This window comes from Pseudophryne corroboree, chromosome 2, assembly GCF_028390025.1.
Source record: "Pseudophryne corroboree isolate aPseCor3 chromosome 2, aPseCor3.hap2, whole genome shotgun sequence".
NCBI lineage: Eukaryota > Metazoa > Chordata > Amphibia > Anura > Myobatrachidae > Pseudophryne > Pseudophryne corroboree.
In genome coordinates, this window is record NC_086445.1 from 478,881,777 (window position 1) to 478,904,097 (window position 22,321).

At 46.9% G+C, this 22,321-nt stretch overlaps 1 protein-coding gene across 2 annotated transcripts in view; it reads right to left on the reverse strand.

Annotated features, from left to right (window-relative positions):
- Nucleotides 1–22,321, reverse strand: part of GUSB (glucuronidase beta) — a 134,356-nt gene that overhangs the window by 87,974 nt on the left and 24,061 nt on the right. For both annotated transcript variants that reach the window (XM_063953839.1, XM_063953838.1), the window contains exon 2: nt 2,143–2,331. In XM_063953839.1, the coding sequence (XP_063809909.1) occupies nt 2,143–2,331 (189 nt within the window). The remainder of the gene's footprint in view (nt 1–2,142; nt 2,332–22,321) is intronic.

Here is a 22,321-nt window from a genome sequence, read left to right on the forward strand (position 1 = left end):
GCTATCCAAGATGAAATCTGGGATATCATTCCCCTAAGAGAATCCACCCATGGGGGTTCGAATTCAGAAGGCTGAGACAGTATATTAGAGTCCTGAGTACATAGAATAGACTCTTCAGGAGAAGATACACTCTGCAGCACAAGGGGGGTCATTCCGAGTTGTTCGCTCGCAAGGCGATTTTAGCAGAGTTGCTCACGCTAAGCCGCCGCCTACTGGGAGTGAATCTTAGCATCTTAAAATTGCGAACGATGTATTCGCAATATTGCGATTACACACCTCGTAGCAGTTTCTGAGTAGCTTCAGACTTACTCGGCATCTGCGATCAGTTCAGTGCTTGTCGTTCCTGGTTTGACGTCACAAACACACCCAGCGTTCGCCCAGACACTCCTCCGTTTCTCCGGCCACTCCTGCGTTTTTTCCGGAAACGGTAGCGTTTTTTCCCACACGCCCATAAAACGGCCTGTTTCCGCCCAGTAACACCCATTTCCTGTCAATCACATTACGATCGCCAGAACGATGAAAAAGCCGTGAGTAAAATTACTAAGTGCATAGCAAATTTACTTGGCGCAGTCGCAGTGCGGACATTGCGCATGCGCATTAAGCGGAAAAACGCTGCGATGCGAAGATTTTTACCGAGCGAACAACTCGGAATGAGGGCCAAGATACAGAGTTCAAAGATATGTTTATGTGAGCTTACACACACACACACACACACACACACAGGAAAATGCAGAAACAGTTTCCCCCAGAGTACCTTCAGAGAGACACTGAGTATATGGAGCCAGCCACACAGCGCCCCAGTAGGCAGTTTATACAGTAACCAGCCGGCGCAGACTGAATAACCTTAATAGATTTAACAGTTCTATCTACACTCTCCCCCCTTGTCTATAACACCCTGGTACCGCAGAGGTATGCTGGAGTTATGTGGAGGTCAGCGCTCCCTGTCAGCATCTCATCAGTGTGATCTGCAGGGAGAAAATGGCGCTGGTGAGTGCTGGATCCGCTCTGAGGAAGAAGCCTTGCCCCCTGTAATGGCGCGTCTTCCCGCTTTCACGGATTATACTGGCCTGAGGTGATTTGGCTGCTAACAGTGGGATTAGCCCCTGTTAGCATCAGTGATCAGTGTAGGGCATTTGGGCTGGCCCAGAGCGCCCTTCACACCGCCGCACATCAGTATCGCTGAGCCCTCTGGAGTGCAGCCTGTCAGACCTGCGCTCCTACCCTCATGCCACCACTCTATCTTCTGGCTCTGCTAGGGGGTGGCGGTCGTGCTGCGGGAGTGAGCGGTCGCCTCGTGGGCTTGCGATCAGCACCCTCAGGAGCTCAGTGCCCTGTCAGCGGAGATAGAGAAACATTAACTTCTAGAGTTGATTCCTACTCCTCCCCCTCCCCCCCCCCCCCCCCCTAAGTCCCACAAAGCAGGGAGGCTGTTGCCAGCAGCCTTCCTGTACCTAACTCTTAGAAAAAACAATAAAACTAGAAAAACTCCCAGGAGCTCCCCTAGCTGTGACCGGCTCCACCGAGCACATTTTCTAAACTGAGTCTGGTAGGAGGAGCATAGAGGGAGGAGCCAGCCCACACTATTAAAACTCTTAAAGTGCCCATGGCTCCCAAGGCACCCATCTATACCCCATGGTACTAATGTGGACCCCAGCATCCTCTAGGACGTAAGAGAAATTTCAATGTGAGTGACAAATTGCACCAGCCAATCAGCTCACGCCTGCCATGTTACAGACAGTGTTTGAAAAATGAAAGTTATGAGCGGATTGGTTTGTGTAATTTATCACTCATTGATAAATAAGTGGATATGTCTGCCAGCTACGCTCACAAACTGACCCTCGGTATGTCATGTGATGGCAGTGGGGACAGGATTTTACAGAGTTCAGGGCCATTCCAAAAGTCTCTCTGCTCACTACATCATGTGCCATGTGACTGTGGTTACATGATAGTCACATAAGACTGTGGAAACTGCAACGGAATATAAAACAAATAAAGAAAATGTTTACCAAAATTATAGCCTACCAAAGTGATTTTTTAGAAAAATACTTTTCTAATTGTTAAAAACCAATATGAAAACTGTTTTGTTTTTTATCTAGTCTGTTTTGCACATAACGGGTCTGTCAGAGGTTTAGTTGTACTCACAACAATAGAGAAGTAGTGGGCACTGCCAACACGGAGGACAATTCTGGAAGAGGCCTGGTCTTCCAACCACCGGCTGGGCAGCCAGATTTCCTTCTCATACCAGACCCATCCAATGTGATTTCTCAAAGTGATGTCCTGGGTGATATCATTGTAGCTTGCAGGTACTGGCATGTCTATAACAGGTCCGGTCTGCAGGAAGAAACATAAATTGGTTGGGATACTATTATAACATAGAAACACAACACTTAGAGAAGTAGGTCACCAGTTATGGAAACAAAGTACATTCAGTGAACTGTGTGTTTAATAAGTATGTAGAGATAGCGTTGGACCTAAAGAGCAAAACTGCAAAATTCTAGTCCTTGCATATATAAAATTATTAAGCCATGCAAAAAAAATAAATGTTTCAAATCAACCCAATGGCATAAAACCAGACTATTTTTACAAGACTCCCCAATTGTTTCCACTAGCAGTAGTGATGGTGGGGTTTCTTTCTTTTCTCTTTTTCTTTCTATCTTTCTATTTCCTCTTCCTCATTCTTTTGCTCTTACTGAAGTCGTTGTTATACACAACTAGCTGAATACCCGTGCTTCGCAACGGGATGAGGATGGTAAATTAGAATTATAGTTGTTAACTGACGCTAGTTGGAGATCTAGTATATAGTCATATCTTGCTTCCCTGACCCACTTTGTGTAGTGGTCGGACTCCTTTTTGGTCCCCCAAGGTACACTGCTCTTCCCACTATACAACTCTCAGTCTATACACGGAAAAATGAGAACTACCTCAACTGCGCACAGCTTAAATAGTCCACTTAGATGTCTTACATATTCAGGAATACTTTTTAATGTAGAGGGAGAAAGGGGATATGGGAAACTTGAGCACAGGTGGTGAAATATGATATGACACTGAATGAATTGGAAAAAACCACATTAGTTTAGAATTTAATCCTTCATTGAAGGATACTATAGCAGTAACTCATGTGGAGGTGCACCCCTGACTAGTATACCAAAAAAGAAGAAGAGGAAAAGACTCTCGTTTTTTGGGGGGCACTCATTGAAAAATATTGCATAAAATCTAACTTTTATTAATTACCATTAAAAGCTGTTGCCACCAACCAGGACTGGGACAAAAACATACACACATAAATACAAAAATGACAAAACAATAGAAAACAACAAAAAAAAAAAAATGACAAAAAAAACATACCTAGGTTTGCGTGTGGTATGAACACGCCATGGGGAGATATGCCTGACGCAGTCAGGGCCAATATGATAAATACTGACACTAGTTCCTGCAACAGTTAGCCTTAACAGTCCCCTAACAGAAGGAGACAAATAGTGGGCTGGTATAGTCGGATAACACAGGAAACAGAAACACTGTAGATAGATTTACCAACAATACTTCAGTCTCTCGTAATAAATGCTACTGGCGTAGAGTAAATAAGTAACAATGATGGTTTAGTGTGTGTTCAAACTTCATGGTAAGTGCAGTCTCCCCATAGATTGCATGTCATTGGTTCCTATAAAGAGGTAGTAGCGAAATAATCATAGTATTTATTCAGGATCTAGGATATAAATATCCATAATATAAACAAAAAAAAATAATAATAATAATAATAATAATAATAATAATAATAATAATCTTGTAAATGTTACAGTGCAAATACTGTTAATTTTCTCAGTGCAGTAAACCGGTAAGCCTTATATTAGTAAATAATTTCTTGATATCGAGTATCCACTATAAATAACACTTTGATCCGTATCTCAGGTACAGGCAGGCTATTACTAATTGAAGACACCTGTCTCACTGAGGAAGCCAGAAAGCGAAACAGCTGTCTGAGGAGACTCAGTGCAGTGCAGCCAGAGCCGGAACCACACACCCTGATATCCACGCGCAATCTTAGGTACCCTCCATTCGAGTGACAGCCGGCGGGTCCACATGGTGGGTAACGGATCCTGCAATACCCTGCGGCATCAGGACCTTTACTACCATTAGGGTCCCAGCACTGTTACCAAACTACTTTCTTCCAGGCACTATAGGCAAAAAAGAGGTACCGCTCACCTTGCATCAATGTATTTACACATGCAAGGAAGCAGCATACACTCATAAGGGGATTGGTGCTCTTTATTTCATCTTACTCATAACATGTATCTTTAAATCTCCCTTTTTTCAATGCTCTCTCATTGTCGCAAGGAGAACTCAGAGGACATCCTGCGCTGTTACATCAGGGTGCCCGTGGGTGATCTTTTCAAAAGCAGAAGCATTCTACCTGTTTCTAACCCTTAGGTGCAGATGGGACACGCTCATTCACTGTATTAATGCATGTCACACAGTGAACAGTAGCCACCCCACTACATCTATGATAGGAGTGCCTTTTTCTTCCCCTTTTCTGCAATCTGCAGCAGCTCATTTGCTCTTCACCTCTCTAACTCACCAATATGACACATGTGTCAGAGGATAGATTGGATATTTACCCTGGTTACATTGATTCCTGCATATTGAAATGATGGATATATATGAAGAGCAATAGTGAGATATATATATATATATATATATATATCTATCTATCTATCTAATATTGCTACAGCTTGTTTTTGAGGCATACTAGATACGTCTGCCCAGGCAACTTCAATTAGTAATAGCCTGCCTGTACCTGAGATACGGATCAAAGTGTTATTTATAGTGGATACTCGATATCAAGAAATTATTTACTAATATAAGGCTTACCGGTTTACTGCACTGAGAAAATTAACAGTATTTGCACTGTAACATTTACAAGATTATTATCTTGTAAGTGGGGTACGCTTACCCATTTATATTCTGACATTCATTGATTTGTCCTATTATGAATAACTGTTAAAGATACCTTTATGGGCTTAGTGAACACTCTTGGAGTGTAAGTATGGTACGCTGGTTTATTCCTCTGGCTATCAGTGGGATTGATGGAATGGACTCCACTGTGGTCTATTAATTGGGCTATTCTCTCTATTATCTTTTGCGTTGGGGTACAACTTTGGGAGGAATTGAAAGAGTACGAATAGCCTCCATCCAGTTAGGAGAAGTTTGGACCCATAAAGAAACCTTTATGTGTGGAAACTCTTCCGTTTTAGACGAGAGTACGGTATGAACCATCCTGATAAACCACGAAATCTAGAATGACCAGTCACTCTCAAATTTAGGACATTCTACACGATATTGTTCTTCCATTTTTCTTTTGAGGAACATTGGATCAATCCAGAGGGAACTTCTTTACCTAACGGACTAAAGAAAAAAAGATTGGAAGACTACCTCCTATCTTTTTACAGACTGGCGTATTTCTGAATATGTAAGACATCTAAGTGGACTATTTAAGTTGTGCGCAGTTGAGGTAGTCCTCATTTTTTCCGTGTATGTTTATGTTGTAGGGTGTAGAGTGACACCCGGGCTCTACGCAACTGCAGCCGCCTAGAGCGCAGTGGTTTACTATCTCTGTATTTTTTGTGTAACTCTCAGTCTATGGCTTCCTGCTGCCTCCATTTTCCTCCTCACATCATGTCAGTTCCCCTGTGAAATTATAGATTTATTTACAGTTTCTTATACAGTACATCACATTATGCATTTCCTGATATACTCTGTGCTGCTGGAGGACCCTGCTACTTCCACTATATAACTCTGTGTGTTGGTTCATGCTACCTCCATTCCCCTCCTCACATCATGTCACTGCCCCTGTCACATGCAACCCTGTCCTGCCTGACATATCATGCATCTCCTAATATACTCTGTGCTGCTGGGGACCCTGCTCCTCCCACTATATAACTCAGTGGATGGCTTCCCGCTACCTCCAGTCCCCTCCTCACATCATGTCACTGCCGCTGTCACATGCAGCCCTGTTGTCACTGACATATTATGCATGTCCTGATATAGTCTGTGCGGCTGGCCCACCCCTAGGGGTCCTAGGGGTGTCTTACCCCTACAGTGTTTGTTCCCAGATTGTACGTCATCTGTGTACAAATTTTGGTGTAAATTGGTCCAGGCATTCCGGAGTTATGCTGTCTGCTGAAATACTCTGTACTGCTGCCTCACCCCTAGGGGTGCTAGGGGTGTCTCCTCCCCCTCCTCTCCCCCCCCCCCCCCCCCACCCAGTCTTTGTTCATAGATTGTTAGTCATATGTGTACCAAGTTTGGTGTAAATTGGTCCAGGCATTCCGGAGTTATGCGGTCTCCTGAAATACTCTGTGCTGCTGTCCCACCCCTAGGGGTGCTAGGGGTGTCTTACCCACACAGTGTTTGTTCTCAGATTGTAAATTGTATATGTACCAAGTTTGGTGTAAATTGCTGCAGGCATTCCGGAGTTATAGTGGAACATATATACCTCAATTTTTTGCAATTTCCGTGGATGGACAGTGACATTAGTAAAACCGGTTCTTAGCAAGCACCTAGGACCTAAGGAGAAGCTACCTGCCAAGTTTCAAGATCGTAGGCCTTGTGGTTTAAGAGGTTTTGTGATGAGGCAGTCAGTAAGTCAATCTCCTTTTTTGCTATATATATATATATATATATATATATATATATATATCTCACTGCTCAAAAAAATAAAGGGAACACTAAAATAATACATCCTAGATCTGAATGAATGAAATAATCTTATTAAATACTTTGTTCTTTACATAGTTGAATGTGCTGACAACAGAGTCACATAAAACTTATCAATGGAAATGAAATTTATTAACCCATGGAGGTCTGGATTTGGAGTCACCCTCAAAATTAAAGTGGAAAAACACACTACATGCTGATCCAACTTTGATGTAATGTCCTTAAAACAAGTCAAAATGAGGCTCAGTAGTGTGTGTGGCCTCTACGTGCCTGTATGACCTCACTACAACCCACACAAGTGGCTCAGGTAGTGCAGCTCATCCAGGATGGCACATCAATGCGAGCTGTGGCAAGAAGGTTTGCTGTGTCTGTCAGCGTAGTGTCCAGAGCATGGAGGCGCTACCAGGAGACAGGCCAGTACATCAGGAGACGTGGAGGCGGCCGTAGGAGGGCAACAACCCAGCAGCAGGACCGCTACCTCCGCCTTTGTGCAAGGAGGAACAGGAGGAGCACTGCCAGAACACTGCAAAATGACCTTGAGCAAGCCACAAATGTGCATGTGTCTACTCAAACGATCAGAAACAGACTCCATGAGGGTGGTATGAGGGCCCGACGTCCACAGGTGGGGGTTGTGCTTACAGCCCAACACCGTGCAGGAGGTTTGTCATTTGCCAGAGAACACCAAGATTGGCAAATTCCCCACTGGCACCCTGTGCTCTTCACAGATGAAAGCAGGTTCTCACTGAGCACATGTGACAGACGTGACAGAGTCTGGAGACGCCAAGGAGAACGTTCTGCTGCCTGCAACATCCTCCAGCATGACCGGTTTGGCAGTGGGTCAGTAATGGTGTGGGGTGGCATTTCTTTGGGGGGCCGCACAGCCCTCCATGTGCTCGCCAGAGGTAGCCTGACTGCCATTAGGTACCCAGATGAGAACCTCAGACCCCTTGTGAGACCATATGCTGGTGCTGTTGGCCCTGGGTTCCTCCTAATGCAAGACAATGCTAGACCTCATGTGGCTGGAGTGTGTCAGCAGTTCCTGCAAGACGAAGGCATTGATGCTATGGACTGGCCCGCCCGTTCCCCAGACCTGAATCCAACTGAGTACATCTGGGACATCATGTCTCGCTCCATCCACCAACGCTACGTTGCACCACAGACTGTCCAGGAGTTGGCGGATGCTTTAGTCCAGATCTGGGAGGAGATCCCTCAGGAGACCATCCGCCACCTCATCAGGAGCATGCCCAGGCGTTGTAGGGAGGTCATACAGGCACGTGGAAGCCACACACACTACTGAGCCTCATTTTGACTTGTTTTAAGGACATTACATCAAAGTTGGATCAGCCTGCAGTGTGTTTTCCACTTTAATTTTGAGTGTGACTCCAAATCCAGACCTCCATGGGCTAATAAATTTGATTTCCATTGATCATTTTTGTGTGATTTTGTTGTCAGCACATTCAACTATGTAAAGAACAAAGTATTTAATAAGAATATTTCATTCATTCACATCTAGGATGTGTTATTTTAGTGTTCCCTTTATTTTTTTGAGCAGTGTATTATATATATATATATATATATATACACACATACATACACATACACACACACTTAGAATGGTTGGAAAATGTGAAAAGATAGCTGAAGCCTTTGGTCTGTCGACATGAACTTGAAATAAGTGGCAGATACCTAGATGAAACTGGACTACCTTGAAAATATACTGGGTGAGATTCAAATGATATATCACGCCCAATTTCCTTTCTAAAATTATCTCCGTTACTGCGCATGTTGCGCCCATAGTGATCAGGTTTAGCTGTGTAAAGGGTTGGGTGACTTCCTACTTCGGGGGTAGCGAGCTGAAATAATTATACCACGCCCCTGAGGGCAGAAATATAACGGGTGTGGAAAGGGGTGAAAAGAATTGAATCCTGCCCACTGTATCCTGGTGTACTTTTTTTGTCATATTTACACTGGCATGATGGTACTTATGTGTGACGGATATACTTTATGATGTAATGTAATCTTTGTGCGACTTCACTAAAAAACATTTATTGAAAATAAAAAAGGAAATGATTAATCCTTTTCAGAAATGCTCTATCCTCAGGTCAATAAATTTAAATTATGGGAGAGACTGTAAACTGACATAAGCTAATTGGTTGGTATGAGCAACTTCTCCACTTTATTTATTTATTAACAGTTTCTTATATAGCGCAGCAAATTCCGTTGCGCTTTACAATTTGAAATAACAATAACAAACTGGGTGATAACAGTCATAGAGGTAGGAAGGCCCTGCTCGCAAGCTTACAATCTAAAGCTTACAAATCTTACACTTTGTGGGATAAAATCTTACACTTTGTGGGATATCCATTAACCGCTATAAATTACCATGATTAATGGATTCCCCCAGGGCTATCCAATTTGCCCCTGACTGCCGGCACGCATGGGTCCTTGAACTTTTCAGATCCCATGTGTGTTGACCCAAAAACAGGTCATTTACCACACTGAAAAATGGCCTGTAATTGGATAGCTTGGTAATACTATAGAGCTAAAAAATAAGAATTTACTTACCGATAATTCTATTTCTCATAGTCCGTAGTGGATGCTGGGGACTCCGTAAGGACCATGGGGAATAGCGGCTCCGCAGGAGACTGGGCACATCTAAAGAAAGCTTTAGGACTATCTGGTGTGCACTGGCTCCTCCCCCCATGACCCTCCTCCAAGCCTCAGTTAGGATACTGTGCCCGGACGAGCGTACACAATAAGGAAGGATTTTGAATCCCGGGTAAGACTCATACCAGCCACACCAATCACACCGTATAACCTGTGATCTGAACCCAGTTAACAGCATGATAACAGAGGAGCCTCTGAAAGATGGCTCACAACAATAATAACCCGATTTTTGTAACAATAACTATGTACAAGTATTGCAGACAATCCGCACTTGGGATGGGCGCCCAGCATCCACTACGGACTATGAGAAATAGAATTATCGGTAAGTAAATTCTTATTTTCTCTAACGTCCTAAGTGGATGCTGGGGACTCCGTAAGGACCATGGGGATTATACCAAAGCTCCCAAACGGGCGGGAGAGTGCGGATGACTCTGCAGCACCAAATGAGAGAACTCCAGGTCCTCCTCAGCCAGGATATCAATTTTGTAGAATTTTACAAACGTATTTGCTCCTGACCAAGTAGCTGCTCGGCAAAGTTGTAAAGCCGAGACCCCTCGGGCAGCCGCCCAAGATGAGCCCACCTTCCCTGTGGAGTGGGCATTTACAGATTTTTGGCTGTGGCAGGCCTGCCACAGAATGTGCAAGCTGAATTGTACTACAAATCCAACGAGCAATAGTCTGCTTAGAAGCAGGAGCACCCAGCTTGTTGGGTGCATACAGGATAAACAGCGAGTCAGATTTCCTGACTCCAGCCGTCCTGGAAACATATATTTTCAGGGCACTGACAACGTCTAGCAACTTGGAGGTCTCCAAGTCCCTAGTAGCCGCAGGCACCACCAATAGGTTGGTTCAGGTGAAACGCTGAAACCACCTTGGGGAGAAACTGAGGACGAGTCCTCAATTCCGCCCTGTCCGAATGGAAAATCAGATAAGGGCTTTTTCAGGATAAAGCCGCCCATTCTGACACGCGCCTGGCCCAGGCCAGGGCCAACAGCATGACCACTTTTCATGTGAGATATTTTAACTCCACAGATTGAAGTGGTTCAAACCAATGTGACTTTTGGAACCCAAAACTACATTGAGATCCCAAAGTGCCACTGGAGGCACAAAAGGAGGCTGTATATGCAGTACCCCTTTTACAAACGTCTGAACTTCAGGGACTGAAGCTAGTTCTTTTTTGGAAGAAAATTGACAGGGCCGAAATTTGAACCTTAATGGACCCCAATTTCAGGCCCATAGACACTCCTGTTTGCAGGAAATGTAGGAATCGACCCAGTTGAATTTCCTCCGTCGGGCCTTACTGGCCTCGCACCACGCAACATATTTTCGCCAATTGCGGTGATAATGTTTTTGCTGTTACATCCTTCCTGGCTTTGATCAGGATAGGGATGACTTCATCTGGAATGCCTTTTTTCCTTCAGGATCCGGCGTTCAACCGCCATGCCGTCAAACGCAGCCGCGGTAAGTCTTGGAACAGACAGGGTCCTTGCTGGAGCAGGTCCCTTCTTAGAGGTAGAGGCCACGGATCTTCCGTGAGCATCTCTTGAAGTTCCGGTTACCAAGTTCTTCTTGGCCAATCCGGAACCACAAATATAGAGCTTACTCCTCTCCATCTTATCAATCTCAGTACCTTGGGTATGAGAGGCAGAGGAGGGAACACATACCCTGACTGGTACACCTACGGTGTTACCAGAGCGTCTACAGCTTATTGCCTGAGGGTCCCTGGACCTGGCGCAATACCTGTCGAGTTTTTAATCATGTGGAAGACTTCTGGGTGAAGTCCCCACTCTCCCGGGTGGAGGTCGTGCTGAGGAAGTCTGCTTCCCAGTTGTCCACTCCCGGAATGAATACTGCTGACAGTGCTATCACATGATTTTCCGCCCAGCGAAGAATCCTTGCAGCTTCTGCCATTGCCCTCCTGCTTCTTGTGCCACCCTGTCTGTTTACGTGGGTGACTGCCGTGATGTTGTCCGACTGGATCAACACCGGCTGACCTTGAAGCAGAGGTCTTGCTAAGCTTAGAGCATTGTAAATGTCCCTTAGCTTCAGGATATTTATGTGAAGTGATGTCTCCAGGCTTGACCATAAGCCCTGGATATTCCTTCCCTGTGTGACTGCTCCCCAGCCTCGCAGGCTGGCATCCGTGGTCACCAGGACCCAGTCCTGAATGCCTAATCTGCGGCCCTCTAGAAGATGAGCACTCTGCAACCACCACAGGAGGGACACCCTTGTCCTTGGTGACAGGGTTATCCGCTGATGCATCTGAAGATGCGACCCGGACCATTTGTCCAGCAGGTCCCACTGGTGCGTGGAATCTGTCGAATGGGATTGCTTCGTAGGAAGCCACCATTTTACCCAGAACCCTTGTGCATTGATGCACTGAGACTTGGCTCGGTTTTAGGAGGTTCCTGACTAGCTCGGATAACTCCCTGGCTTTCTCCTCCGGGAGAAACACCTTTTTCTGGACTGTGTCCAGGATCATCCCTAGGAACAGAAGACACGTCGTCGGAACCAGGTGCGATTTTGGAATATTGAGAATCCAATCGTGCTGCCGCAACACTACCTGAGATAGTGCTACACCGACCTCCAACTGTTCCCTGGATCTTACCCTTATCAGGGAATTGTCCAAGTAAGGGATAACTAAAATTCACTTCCTTCGAAGGAATATCATCATTTCGGCCATTACCTTGGTAAAGACCCGGGTTGCCGTGGACCATCCATACGGCAGCGTCTGAACTGATAGTGACAGTTCTGTACCATAAACCTGAGGTACCCTTGGTGAGAAGGGTAAATTTTGACATGAAGGTAAGCATCCTTGATGTCCCGAGACATCATGTAGTCCCCTTCTTCCAGGTTCGCAATCACTGCTCGGAGTGACTCAATCTTGAATTTGAACCTCTGTATGTAAGTGTTCAAAGATTTTAGATTTAGAATCGGTCTCACCGAGCCGTCCGGCTTCGGTACCACAACAGTGTGGAATAATACCCCGTTCCCTGTTGCAGGAGGGGTATCTTGATTATCACCTGCTGGGAATACAGCTTGTGAATGGCTTCCAAAACTGTCTCCCTGTCAGAAGGAGACATCGGTAAAGCCGACTTTAGGAAACGGCGAGGGGGAGACGTCTCGAATTCTAATTTGTACCCCTGAGATATCACCTGAAGGATCCAGGGGTCTACTTGCGAGTGAGCCCACTGCGCGCTGAAATTCATTGAGACGGGCCCCCCACCGTGCCCGATTCTGCTTGTAAAGCCCCAGCGTATACTGAGGGCTTGGCAGAGGCGGGAGAGGGTTTCTGTTCCTGGGAACTGGCTGATTTCTGCAGCCTTTTTCCTCTCCCTCTGTCACGGGGCAGAAATGAGGAACCTTTTGCCCGCTTGTCCACGAAAAGACTGCGCCTGATAATACGGCGTCTTCTCATGTTGAGAGGCGACCTGGGGTACAAACGTGGAATTCCCAGCTGTTGCCGTGGCCACCAGGTCTGAAAGACCGACCCCAAAAAACTCCTCCCTTAATAAAGCAATACTTCCAAATGCCGTTTGGAATACGCATCACCTGACCACTGACGTGTCCATAACCCTCTACTGGTAGAAATGGACAACGCGCTTAGACTTGATGCCAGTCGGCAAATATTCCGCTGTGCATCACGCATATATAAAAATGCATCTTTTAAATGCTCTATAGGCAAAAATATACTGTCCCTATCTAGGGTATCAATATTTTCAGTCAGGGAATCCGACCACGCCAACCCAGCACTGCACATCCAGGCTGAGGCGATTGCTGGTCGCAGTATAACACCAGTATGTGTGTAAATACCTTTTAGGATACCCTCCTGCTTTCTATCAGCAGGATCCTTAAGGGCGGCCATCTCAGGCGAAGGTAGAGCCCTTACAAGCGTGTGAGCGCTTTATCCCCCCTAGGGGGTGTTTCCCAACGCACCCTAACCTCTGGCGGGAAAGGATATAATGCCAATAACATTTTAGAAATTATCCGTTGTTATCGGGGGAAACCCACGCATCATCACACACCTCATTTAATTTCTCAGATTCAGGAAAACTACAGGTAGTTTTTCCTCACCGAACATAATACCCCTTTTTTTGGTGGTACTCGTATTATCAGAAATGTGTAAAACATTTTTCATTGCCTCAATCATGTAACGTGTGGCCCTACTGGAAGTCACATTCGTCTCTTCACCGTCGACACTGGAGTCAGTATCCGTGTCGGCGTCTATATCTGCCATCTGAGGTAACGGGCGCTTTAGAGCCCCTGACGGCCTATGAGACGTCTGGACAGGCACAAGCTGAGTAGCCGGCTGTCTCATGTCAACCACTGTTTTTTATACAGAGCTGACACTGTCACGTAATTCCTTCCAACAGTTCATCCACTCAGGTGTCGACCCCCTAGGGGGTGACATCACTATTACAGGCATTTTTCTCCTCATACATGTCGACACAAAAGCACCGACATACAGCACACACACAGGGAATGCTCTGATAGAGGACAGGACCCCACTAGCCCTTTGGGGAGACAGAGGGAGAGTTTGCCAGCACACACCAGAGCGCTATATATATATACAGGGATAACCTTATATAAGTGTTTTTCCCCTTATAGCTGCTGTATAGTTAATACTGTGCCTAATTAGTGCCCCCCTCTCTTTTTTTTAACCCTTTCTGTAGTGTAGTGACTGCAGGGGAGAGACAGGGAGCTTCCCTCCAACGGAGCTGTGAGGGAAAATGGCGCCAGTGTGCTGAGGAGATAGGCTCCGCCCCTTTTTCGCAGACTTTTCTCCTGCTTTTTTTATGGATTCTGGCAGGGGTTAAATGCATCCATATAGCCCAGGAGCTATATGTGATGCATTTTTTTTGCCATCCAAGGTGTTTTTATTGCGTCTCAGGGCGCCCCCCCCCCCGGCGCCCTGCACCCTCAGTGACCGAAGTGTGAAGTGTGCTGAGAGCAATGGCGCACAGCTGCAGTGCTGTGCGCTACCTTGTTGAAGACAGGACGTCTTCTGCCGCCGATTTTCCAGACCTCTTCTGCCTTCTGGCTCTGTAAGGGGGCCGGCGGCGCGGCTCTGGGACCCATCCAAGCTGGGCCTGTGATCGTCCCTCTGGAGCTACTGTCCAGTAGCCTAAGAAGCCCAATCCACTCTGCACGCAGGTGAGTTCGCTTCTTCTCCCCTTAGTCCCTCGATGCAGTGAGCCTGTTGCCAGCAGGTCTCACTGAAAATAAAAAACCTAATCTAAAACTTTCACTAAGAAGCTCAGGAGAGCCCCTAGTGTGCACCCTTCTCGTTCGGGCACAGAGATCTAACTGAGGCTTGGAGGAGGGTCATGGGGGGAGGAGCCAGTGCACACCAGATAGTCCTAAAGCTTTCTTTAGATGTGCCCAGTCTCCTGCGGAGCCGCTATTCCCCATGGTCCTTACGGAGTCCCCAGCATCCACTTAGGACGTTAGAGAAAGGCCGTTAATGCTGTGTGGTAAATTATTGCAGGCAATTAGATACCTGTCTTTATCTCTCCCTACGACGCTGATACATTTTTATTATGAGGAGATTCAGTTAGGAGCAGGGTTTACCCCACAGCTAACTGAACGTGCTACCCAATTCAGTTAGCTGCAAGAACCCAACGTGCTAAGCCCCAGAGGCAGTACCCTTCTATATTTAGTACGCAGGAAAACCTTTTAGATTCCATTTGTACGTGGAATCAGTGGGTTTACATGTGTTAACCCATAGTTTACAGGGCAATGAAAATGCTGATTAATTAAATAACTTCAGACCCGAAGCTATTCCCCGCACGGTAAATTAAAATCCCCCCCCCTATGAATCAAGTTCTCTACCTGGAGTTAATTACTTTGATAATTAGTTGTCTTAGAAAATACTGTGCCACTAAACAATCAACACTATATGTTTTCTGCTAATGGGCCTAATTCAGAGTTGTTCGTAGCAGCAAATATGTTAGCAGTTGGGCAAAACCCATGTGCACTGCAGGTGGGGCAGAGAGAGTTAGATTTGGGTGGGGTGTGTTCAAACTGAAATCTAAATTGCAGTGTAAAAATAAAGCAGCCAGTATTTACACTCCACAGAAACAAAATAAACACCCAAATCTAACTCTCTCCGCACGTTATATCTGCCACACCTGCAGTGCAAATGGTTTTTCCCAACTACTAACAAATTTGCTGCTGCGATCAACTCTGAATTACCCCCAATCACTGTTCAACATCTCACGTAAAACCATGGTTACCTGACAGCATCTATATTGTGTTCTTGCAGGGATACTTAAGTTTTATGCAGAAAATAAGATTTTACTCACCGGTAAATCTATTTCTCGTAGTCCGTAGTGGATGCTGGGACTCCGTAAGGACCATGGGGATTAGCGGCTCCGCAGGAGACTGGGCACAACTAAAGAAAGCTTTATGACTACCTGGTGTGCACTGGCCCCTCCCACCAAGACCCCCCTCCAGACCTCAGTTAGGATACTGTGCCCGGAAGAGCTGACACAATAAGGAAGGATTTTGAATCCCGGGTAAGACTCATACCAGCCACACCAATCACACCGTATAACTCGTGATACTATACCCAGTTAACAGTATGAAATATAACTGAGCCTCTCAACAGATGGCTCAACAATAACCCTTTAGTTAGGCAATAACTATAAACAAGTATTGCAGACAATCCGCACTTGGGATGGGCGCCCAGCATCCACTACGGACTACGAGAAATAGATTTACTGGTGAGTAAAATCTTATTTTCTCTGACGTCCTAAGTGGATGCTGGGACTCCGTAAGGACCATGGGGATTATACCAAAGCTCCCAAACGGGCGGGAGAGTGCGGATGACTCTGCAGCACCGAATGAGCAAACTCTAGGTCCTCCTCAGCCAGGGTATCAAACTTGTAGACTCTTACAAAAATGTTTTAACCCGACCAAGTAACAGCTCGGCAAAGTTGTAAAGCCGAGACCCCTCGGGCAGCCGCCCAAGAAGAGCCCACTTTTCTCGTGGAATGGGCTTTTACAGAATTAGGGTGCGGCAGTCCAGCCGCAGAATGTGCAAGTTGAATCGTGCTACAGATCCAGCGAGCAATCGTCTGCTTAGAAGCAGGAGCACCCAGCTTGTTGGGTGCATACAGGAGAAATAGCGAGTCAGTTTTCCTGACTCCAGCTGTCCTGGAAACATATACATTTCAGGGCCCTGACTACATCCAGTAACTTGGAATCCTCCAAGTCCCAAGTAGCCGCAGGCACCACAATAGGTTGGTTCACATTAAAAAATTATACCACCTTAGGAAGGAATTGGGAACGAGTCCTCAATTCCGCCTTATCCATATAAAATACAGATAAGGGCTTTTGTATGACAAAGCCGCCAATTCTGATACACGCCTGGCCGACGCCAAGGCCCACAGAATGACCACTTTCCACGTGAGGTATTATAGCTCCACGGATTTAAGTGGCTCAACCCAATGCGACTTCAGGAAATCCAACACCACGTTGAGATCCCACGGTGCCACTGGAGGCACAAACGGGGGCTGACTATGCAGCACTCCCTTAACAAAAATCTGAACTTCAGGCAGTGAAGCCAGTTCAATTTTGGAAGAAAATCAATAGAGCCGAAATCTGGACCTTAATGGAACCCAATTTTAGGCCCATAGTCGCCTCTGACTGTAGGAAGTGCAGAAATCGACCTAGCTGAAATTTCTCCTTTGGGGCCTTCCTGGCCTCACAGTACGCAACATATTTCCGCCATATGCGGTGATAATGGTTTGCGTTCACTTCTTTCCTAGCTTCAAATAGCGTAGGGATAACTTCCTCCGGAATTCCCTTTTCCTTCAGGATCCGGCGTTCAACCGCCATGCCGTCAACGCAGCCGCGGTACGTCTTGGAACAGACAGGCCCCCTGCTGCAGCAGGTCCTGTCTGAGCGGCAGAGGCCATGGGTCCTCTGAGATCATTTCTTTGGAGTTCTGGTTACCAAGCTCTTCTTGGCCAACCCGGAACAATGAGTATAGTTCTTACTCCTCTCCTTCTTATTATTCTCATTACCCTGGGTAAGAGAGGCAGAGAAGGGAACACATACACCGACTGGTACACCCACGGTGTTACCAGAGCGTCCACAGCTATCGCCTGAGGGTCCTTGACCTGGCGCAATATCTTTGTAACTTTTAGTTGAGGCGGGACGCCATCATGTCCACCTGTGGCCTTTCCCAACGGTGTACAATCATTTGGAAGACTTCTGGATGAAGTCCCCACTCTCCCGGGTGGAGGTTTCTTAGTTGTCCACTCCGGGAATGAACACTGCTGACAGTGCTAACACATGATTTTCTGCCCATCGGAGAATCCTTGTGGCTTCTGCCATCGCCATCCTGCTTCTTGTGCCGCCCTGTCGGTTTACATGAGCGACCGCCGTGATGTTGTCCGACTGGATCAGCACCGGCCGGTGTTGAAGCAGGGGGCTAGCCTGACTTAGGGCATTGTAAATGGCCCTCAGTTCCAGAATATTTATGTGTAGGGAAGTCTCCTGACTTTTCCATAGCCTTGGAAGTTCCTTCCCTGTGTGACTGCCCCCCAGCCTCGAAGGCTGGCATCCGTGGTCACCAGGACCCAGTCCTGTATGCCGAATCTGCGGCCCCCTAGAAGATGAGCACTCTGCAGCCACCACAACAGCGACACCCTGACCCTTGGAGACAGGGTTATCCGCCGATGCATCTGAAGATGCGACCCGGACCACTTGTCCAACAGATCCCACTGGAAAATCCTTGCATGGGACCTGGCGAATGGAATTTCTTCGTAAGAAGCTACCATCTTTCCCAGGGCTCGCGTGCATTGATGCACCGACACCTGTATACGTATTAGGAGGTCTCTGTCTAGAGACAACAACTCCTTGGACTTCTCCTCCGGGAGAAACCCTTTTTATCCTGTTCTGTGTCCAGAACCATACCCAGGAACAGTAGACGCGTCGTAGGAACCAGCTACGACTTTGGAATATTCAGAATCCAGCCGTGCTGTTGTAGCACTTCCCGAGATAGTGCTACTCCGACGAACAACTGCTCCCTGGACCTCGCCTTTATAAGGAGATCGTCCAAGTACGGGATAATTATTTCGGCCATTACCTTGGTAAATACCTCGGTGCCGGGGACAGACCAACGGCAACGTCTGGAATTGGTAATGACAATCCTGTACCACAATATTGAGGTACTCCTGGTGAAGAGGGTAAATAGGGACATGCAGGTAATCATCCTTGATGTCCAGTGATACCATGAAATTCTCCAGGCTTGCAATAATCGCCCTGAGCGATTCCATTTTGAACTTGAACCTTCGTATATAAGTGTTCAAGGCTTTCAATTTTAGAATGGGTCTCACCGAACCGTCTGGTTTCGGTACCACAACATTTTGGAATAGTAACCCCGGCCTTGTTGAAGGAGGGGTACCTTGCTTTCACCTGCTGGAAGTACAGCTTGTGAATTGCCGCCAGTACTACCTTTCTCCGAGGGCAGCCGGCAAGGCTGATGTGAGGTAACGGCGAGGGGGAGTCGCCTCGAACTCCAGCCTGTATCCCTGTGATACTATTTGCAGAACCTAGAGATCCACCTGTGGGCAAGCCCACTGGTCCCTGAAGTTCCCGAGACGCGCCCCTACCGCACCTGTCTCCACCTGTGGAGCCCCAGCGTCATGCGGTGGACTCAGAGGAAGCGGGGGAAGATTTTTGATCCTGGGAACTGGCTGCTGGTGCAGCTTTTTTCCTTCTTCCCTTGTCTCTGTGCAGAAAGGAAGCGCCTTTGACCCGCTTGCTTTTCTGAAGCCGAAAGGACTGTACCTGAAAATACGGTGCTTTCTTAGGCTGTGAGGAAACCTGAGGTAAAAAAATTTCTTCCCAGCTGTTGCTGTGGATACGAGGTCCCAGAGACCATCCCCAAACAATTCCTCACCCTTATAAGGCAGAATCTCCATGTGCCTTTTACAGGCAGCATCACCTGTCCACTGCCGGGTTTCTAATACCCTCCTGGCAGAATGGACATTGCATTAATTCTGGATGCCAGCCGGCAAATATCCCTCTGTGCATCCTTTATATATAAGACAACGTCTTAAATATGCTCAATGTTAGCAAAATATTATCCCTGTCTTAGCGTATTAATATTATCTGACAGGGTATCAGACCACGCTGCAGCAGCCCTATTTATGCTGAGGCAATTGCAGGTTTCAGTATATAACCTGAGTGTGTAAATACAGACTTCAGGATCGCCTCCTGCTTTTTATCAGCAGGTTCCTTCAAGGTGGCCGTATCCTAAGACGGCAGTGCCACCTTTTGACAAACGTGTGAGCGCCTTATCCACCCTAAGGGATATCTCCCAACGTGACCTATCCTCTGGCGGGAAAGGGTACGCCATCAGTAACTTTTTAGAAATTACCAGTTTCTTATCGGGGGAAACCACGCTTCTTTACACACTTCATTCATTCATCTGATGGGGGAACAAAACACTGGCTGCTTTTTCTCCCCAAAAATAAAACCCCTTTTATGTGGTACTTGGGTTCATGTCAGAAAATGCGTAACACATTTTTCATTGCCGAGATCATGTAACGGATGTTCCTAGTGGATTGTGTATATGTCTCAACCTCGTCGCCACTGGAGTCAGACTCCGTGTCGACATCTGTGTCTGCCATCTGAGGTAACGGGCGTTTTTTGAGCCCCTGATGGCCTTTGAGACGCCTGGGCAGGCGCGGGCTGAGAAGCCGGCTGTCCCACAGCTGTTACGTCATCCAGCCTTTTATGTAAGGAGTTGACACTGTCGGCTAATACCTTCCACCTATCCATCCACTCTGGTGTCGGCCCCACAGGGGGCGACATCCCATTTATCGGCCTCTGCTCCGCCTCCACGTAACCTTCCTCATCCAACATGTCGACACAGCCGTACCGACACACACAGGGAATGCTCTGACTGAGGACAGGACCCCACAAAGTCCTTTGGGGAGACAGAGAGAGAGTATGCCAGCACACACCAGAGCGCCACATAATGCAGGGATTAACACTATAACTGAGTGATTTTTTTCCCCAAATAGCTGCTTGTATACATATATTGCGCCTAAATGTAGTGCCCCCCCTCTCTTTTTAACCCTTTGAGCCTGAAAACTACAGGGGAGAGCCTGGGGAGCTGTCTTCCAGCTGCACTGTGAAGAGAAAATGGCGCCAGTGTGCTGAGGGAGAAGCCCCGCCCCTTTTTTAACTGACTTTCTCCCGCTTTTTCTGGAATACTGGCAGGGGTAATTTTACATCTATATAGCCTCTAGGACTATATATGATGTAGATTTGCCAGCCAAGGTGTCATATATTGCCCTCAGGGCACCCCCCCCCCCCAGCGCCCTGCACCCATCAGTGACCGGAGTGTGAGGTGTACATGAGGAGCAATGGCGCACAGCTGCAGTGCTGTGCGCTACCTTGGTGAAGACCGAAGTCTTCTGCCGCCGATTTTTCGGACTCTTCATGCTTCTGGCTCTGTAAGGGGGACGGCGGCGCGGCTCCGGGAACGAACACCAAGGTCGGGTCCTGCGGTCGATCCCTCTGGAGCTAATGGTGTCCAGTAGCCTAAGAAGCCCAAACTACCACCTGTTAGGTAGGTTCGCTTCTTCTCCCCTTAGTCCCTCGCTGCAGTGAGTCTGTTGCCAGCAGATCTCACTGTAAAATAAAAAACCTAAATGTACTTTCTTTCTAGGAGCTCAGGAGAGCCCCTAGTGTGCATCCAGCTCAGCCGGGCACAAGAATCTAACTGAGGTCTGGAGGGGGGTCTTGGTGGGAGGGGCCAGTGCACACCAGGTAGTCATAAAGCTTTCTTTAGTTGTGCCCAGTCTCCTGCGGAGCCGCTAATCCCCATGGTCCTTACGGAGTCCCAGCATCCACTTAGGACGTCAGAGAAAAGATCAAACATGCTTCTACAGATATTACTGATTACAAGTTGCCTATGCATTTGTGTGGGTCATCATGGAAGAGTCAACCTACATATTTTAACTAGCTAGAAAAGCCCATGTGACAACAGCCATTTTAAGAAATAGCCTAATATATTACTGATCTCATGGAACTATCCACGCTTTATTATGCTGATTTCATAGAAGAACTAGAGTACATCGGTGGAGAGGTGGGTTTGTGCAGGATCTCTCCCTGCGTCTCCTCAGCAGCACTAAAACCGTGTGTAGTGCGGAGATAATCAGTCATACATATTGTAGGTTAACAAAGAAATATATGCCAATGATAAATATAATTCACTCTCTGATAAATAGAGACACCTAAATATTATGTATACTAAATTGATGACAGACAACGGGTTGGGTACAACATCCCAGCAGCGGAATCCCTATGCTCACAAAGCCAACAGATCCCAGTGAGTATTCTAACCCCAACTCTAACCCACCCCTCCCGTAGCCTAAACCTCCATCTAGTGCAGGGGTGGGCAATTATTTCAGCTGTGGGGCCGCTTAACACTTCCAGTGAATAGTCGAGGGCCAAACACAAAATATCTTGTAAATCGGGTCTGAACTGCGCATGCACCTCAGTCCCTACCCCCTTTCCCCTGAACCTATATAGCAGTCCCTACCCCCCTCCCCTGAACCTACTGTATATAGCAGTCCCTACCCCCCTTCCCTGAACCTATATAGCAGTCCTCACCCCCCTCCCCTGAATCTATATAGCAGTCCCTACCCCCCTTTCCCCCACCTATATAGCAGTTTTTATCTCCCCTCCCCCCTCCCCTGAAGCCATATTGCAGCTTAAGTACAGATCCATTTCAGGTACTGGTTGGGCAGGGGGTTTACCTTTATTTCACAGTGGAAGATGATCCGCTGCCTGATCCCCGCTGTCCATGCTTCACGGAGTCGCTGCTGCTGTCCGCTATATATATATATTTTGCTACAGCTTGTTTTTGAGGCATACTAGATACGTCTGCCCAGACAACTTCAATTAGTAATAGCCT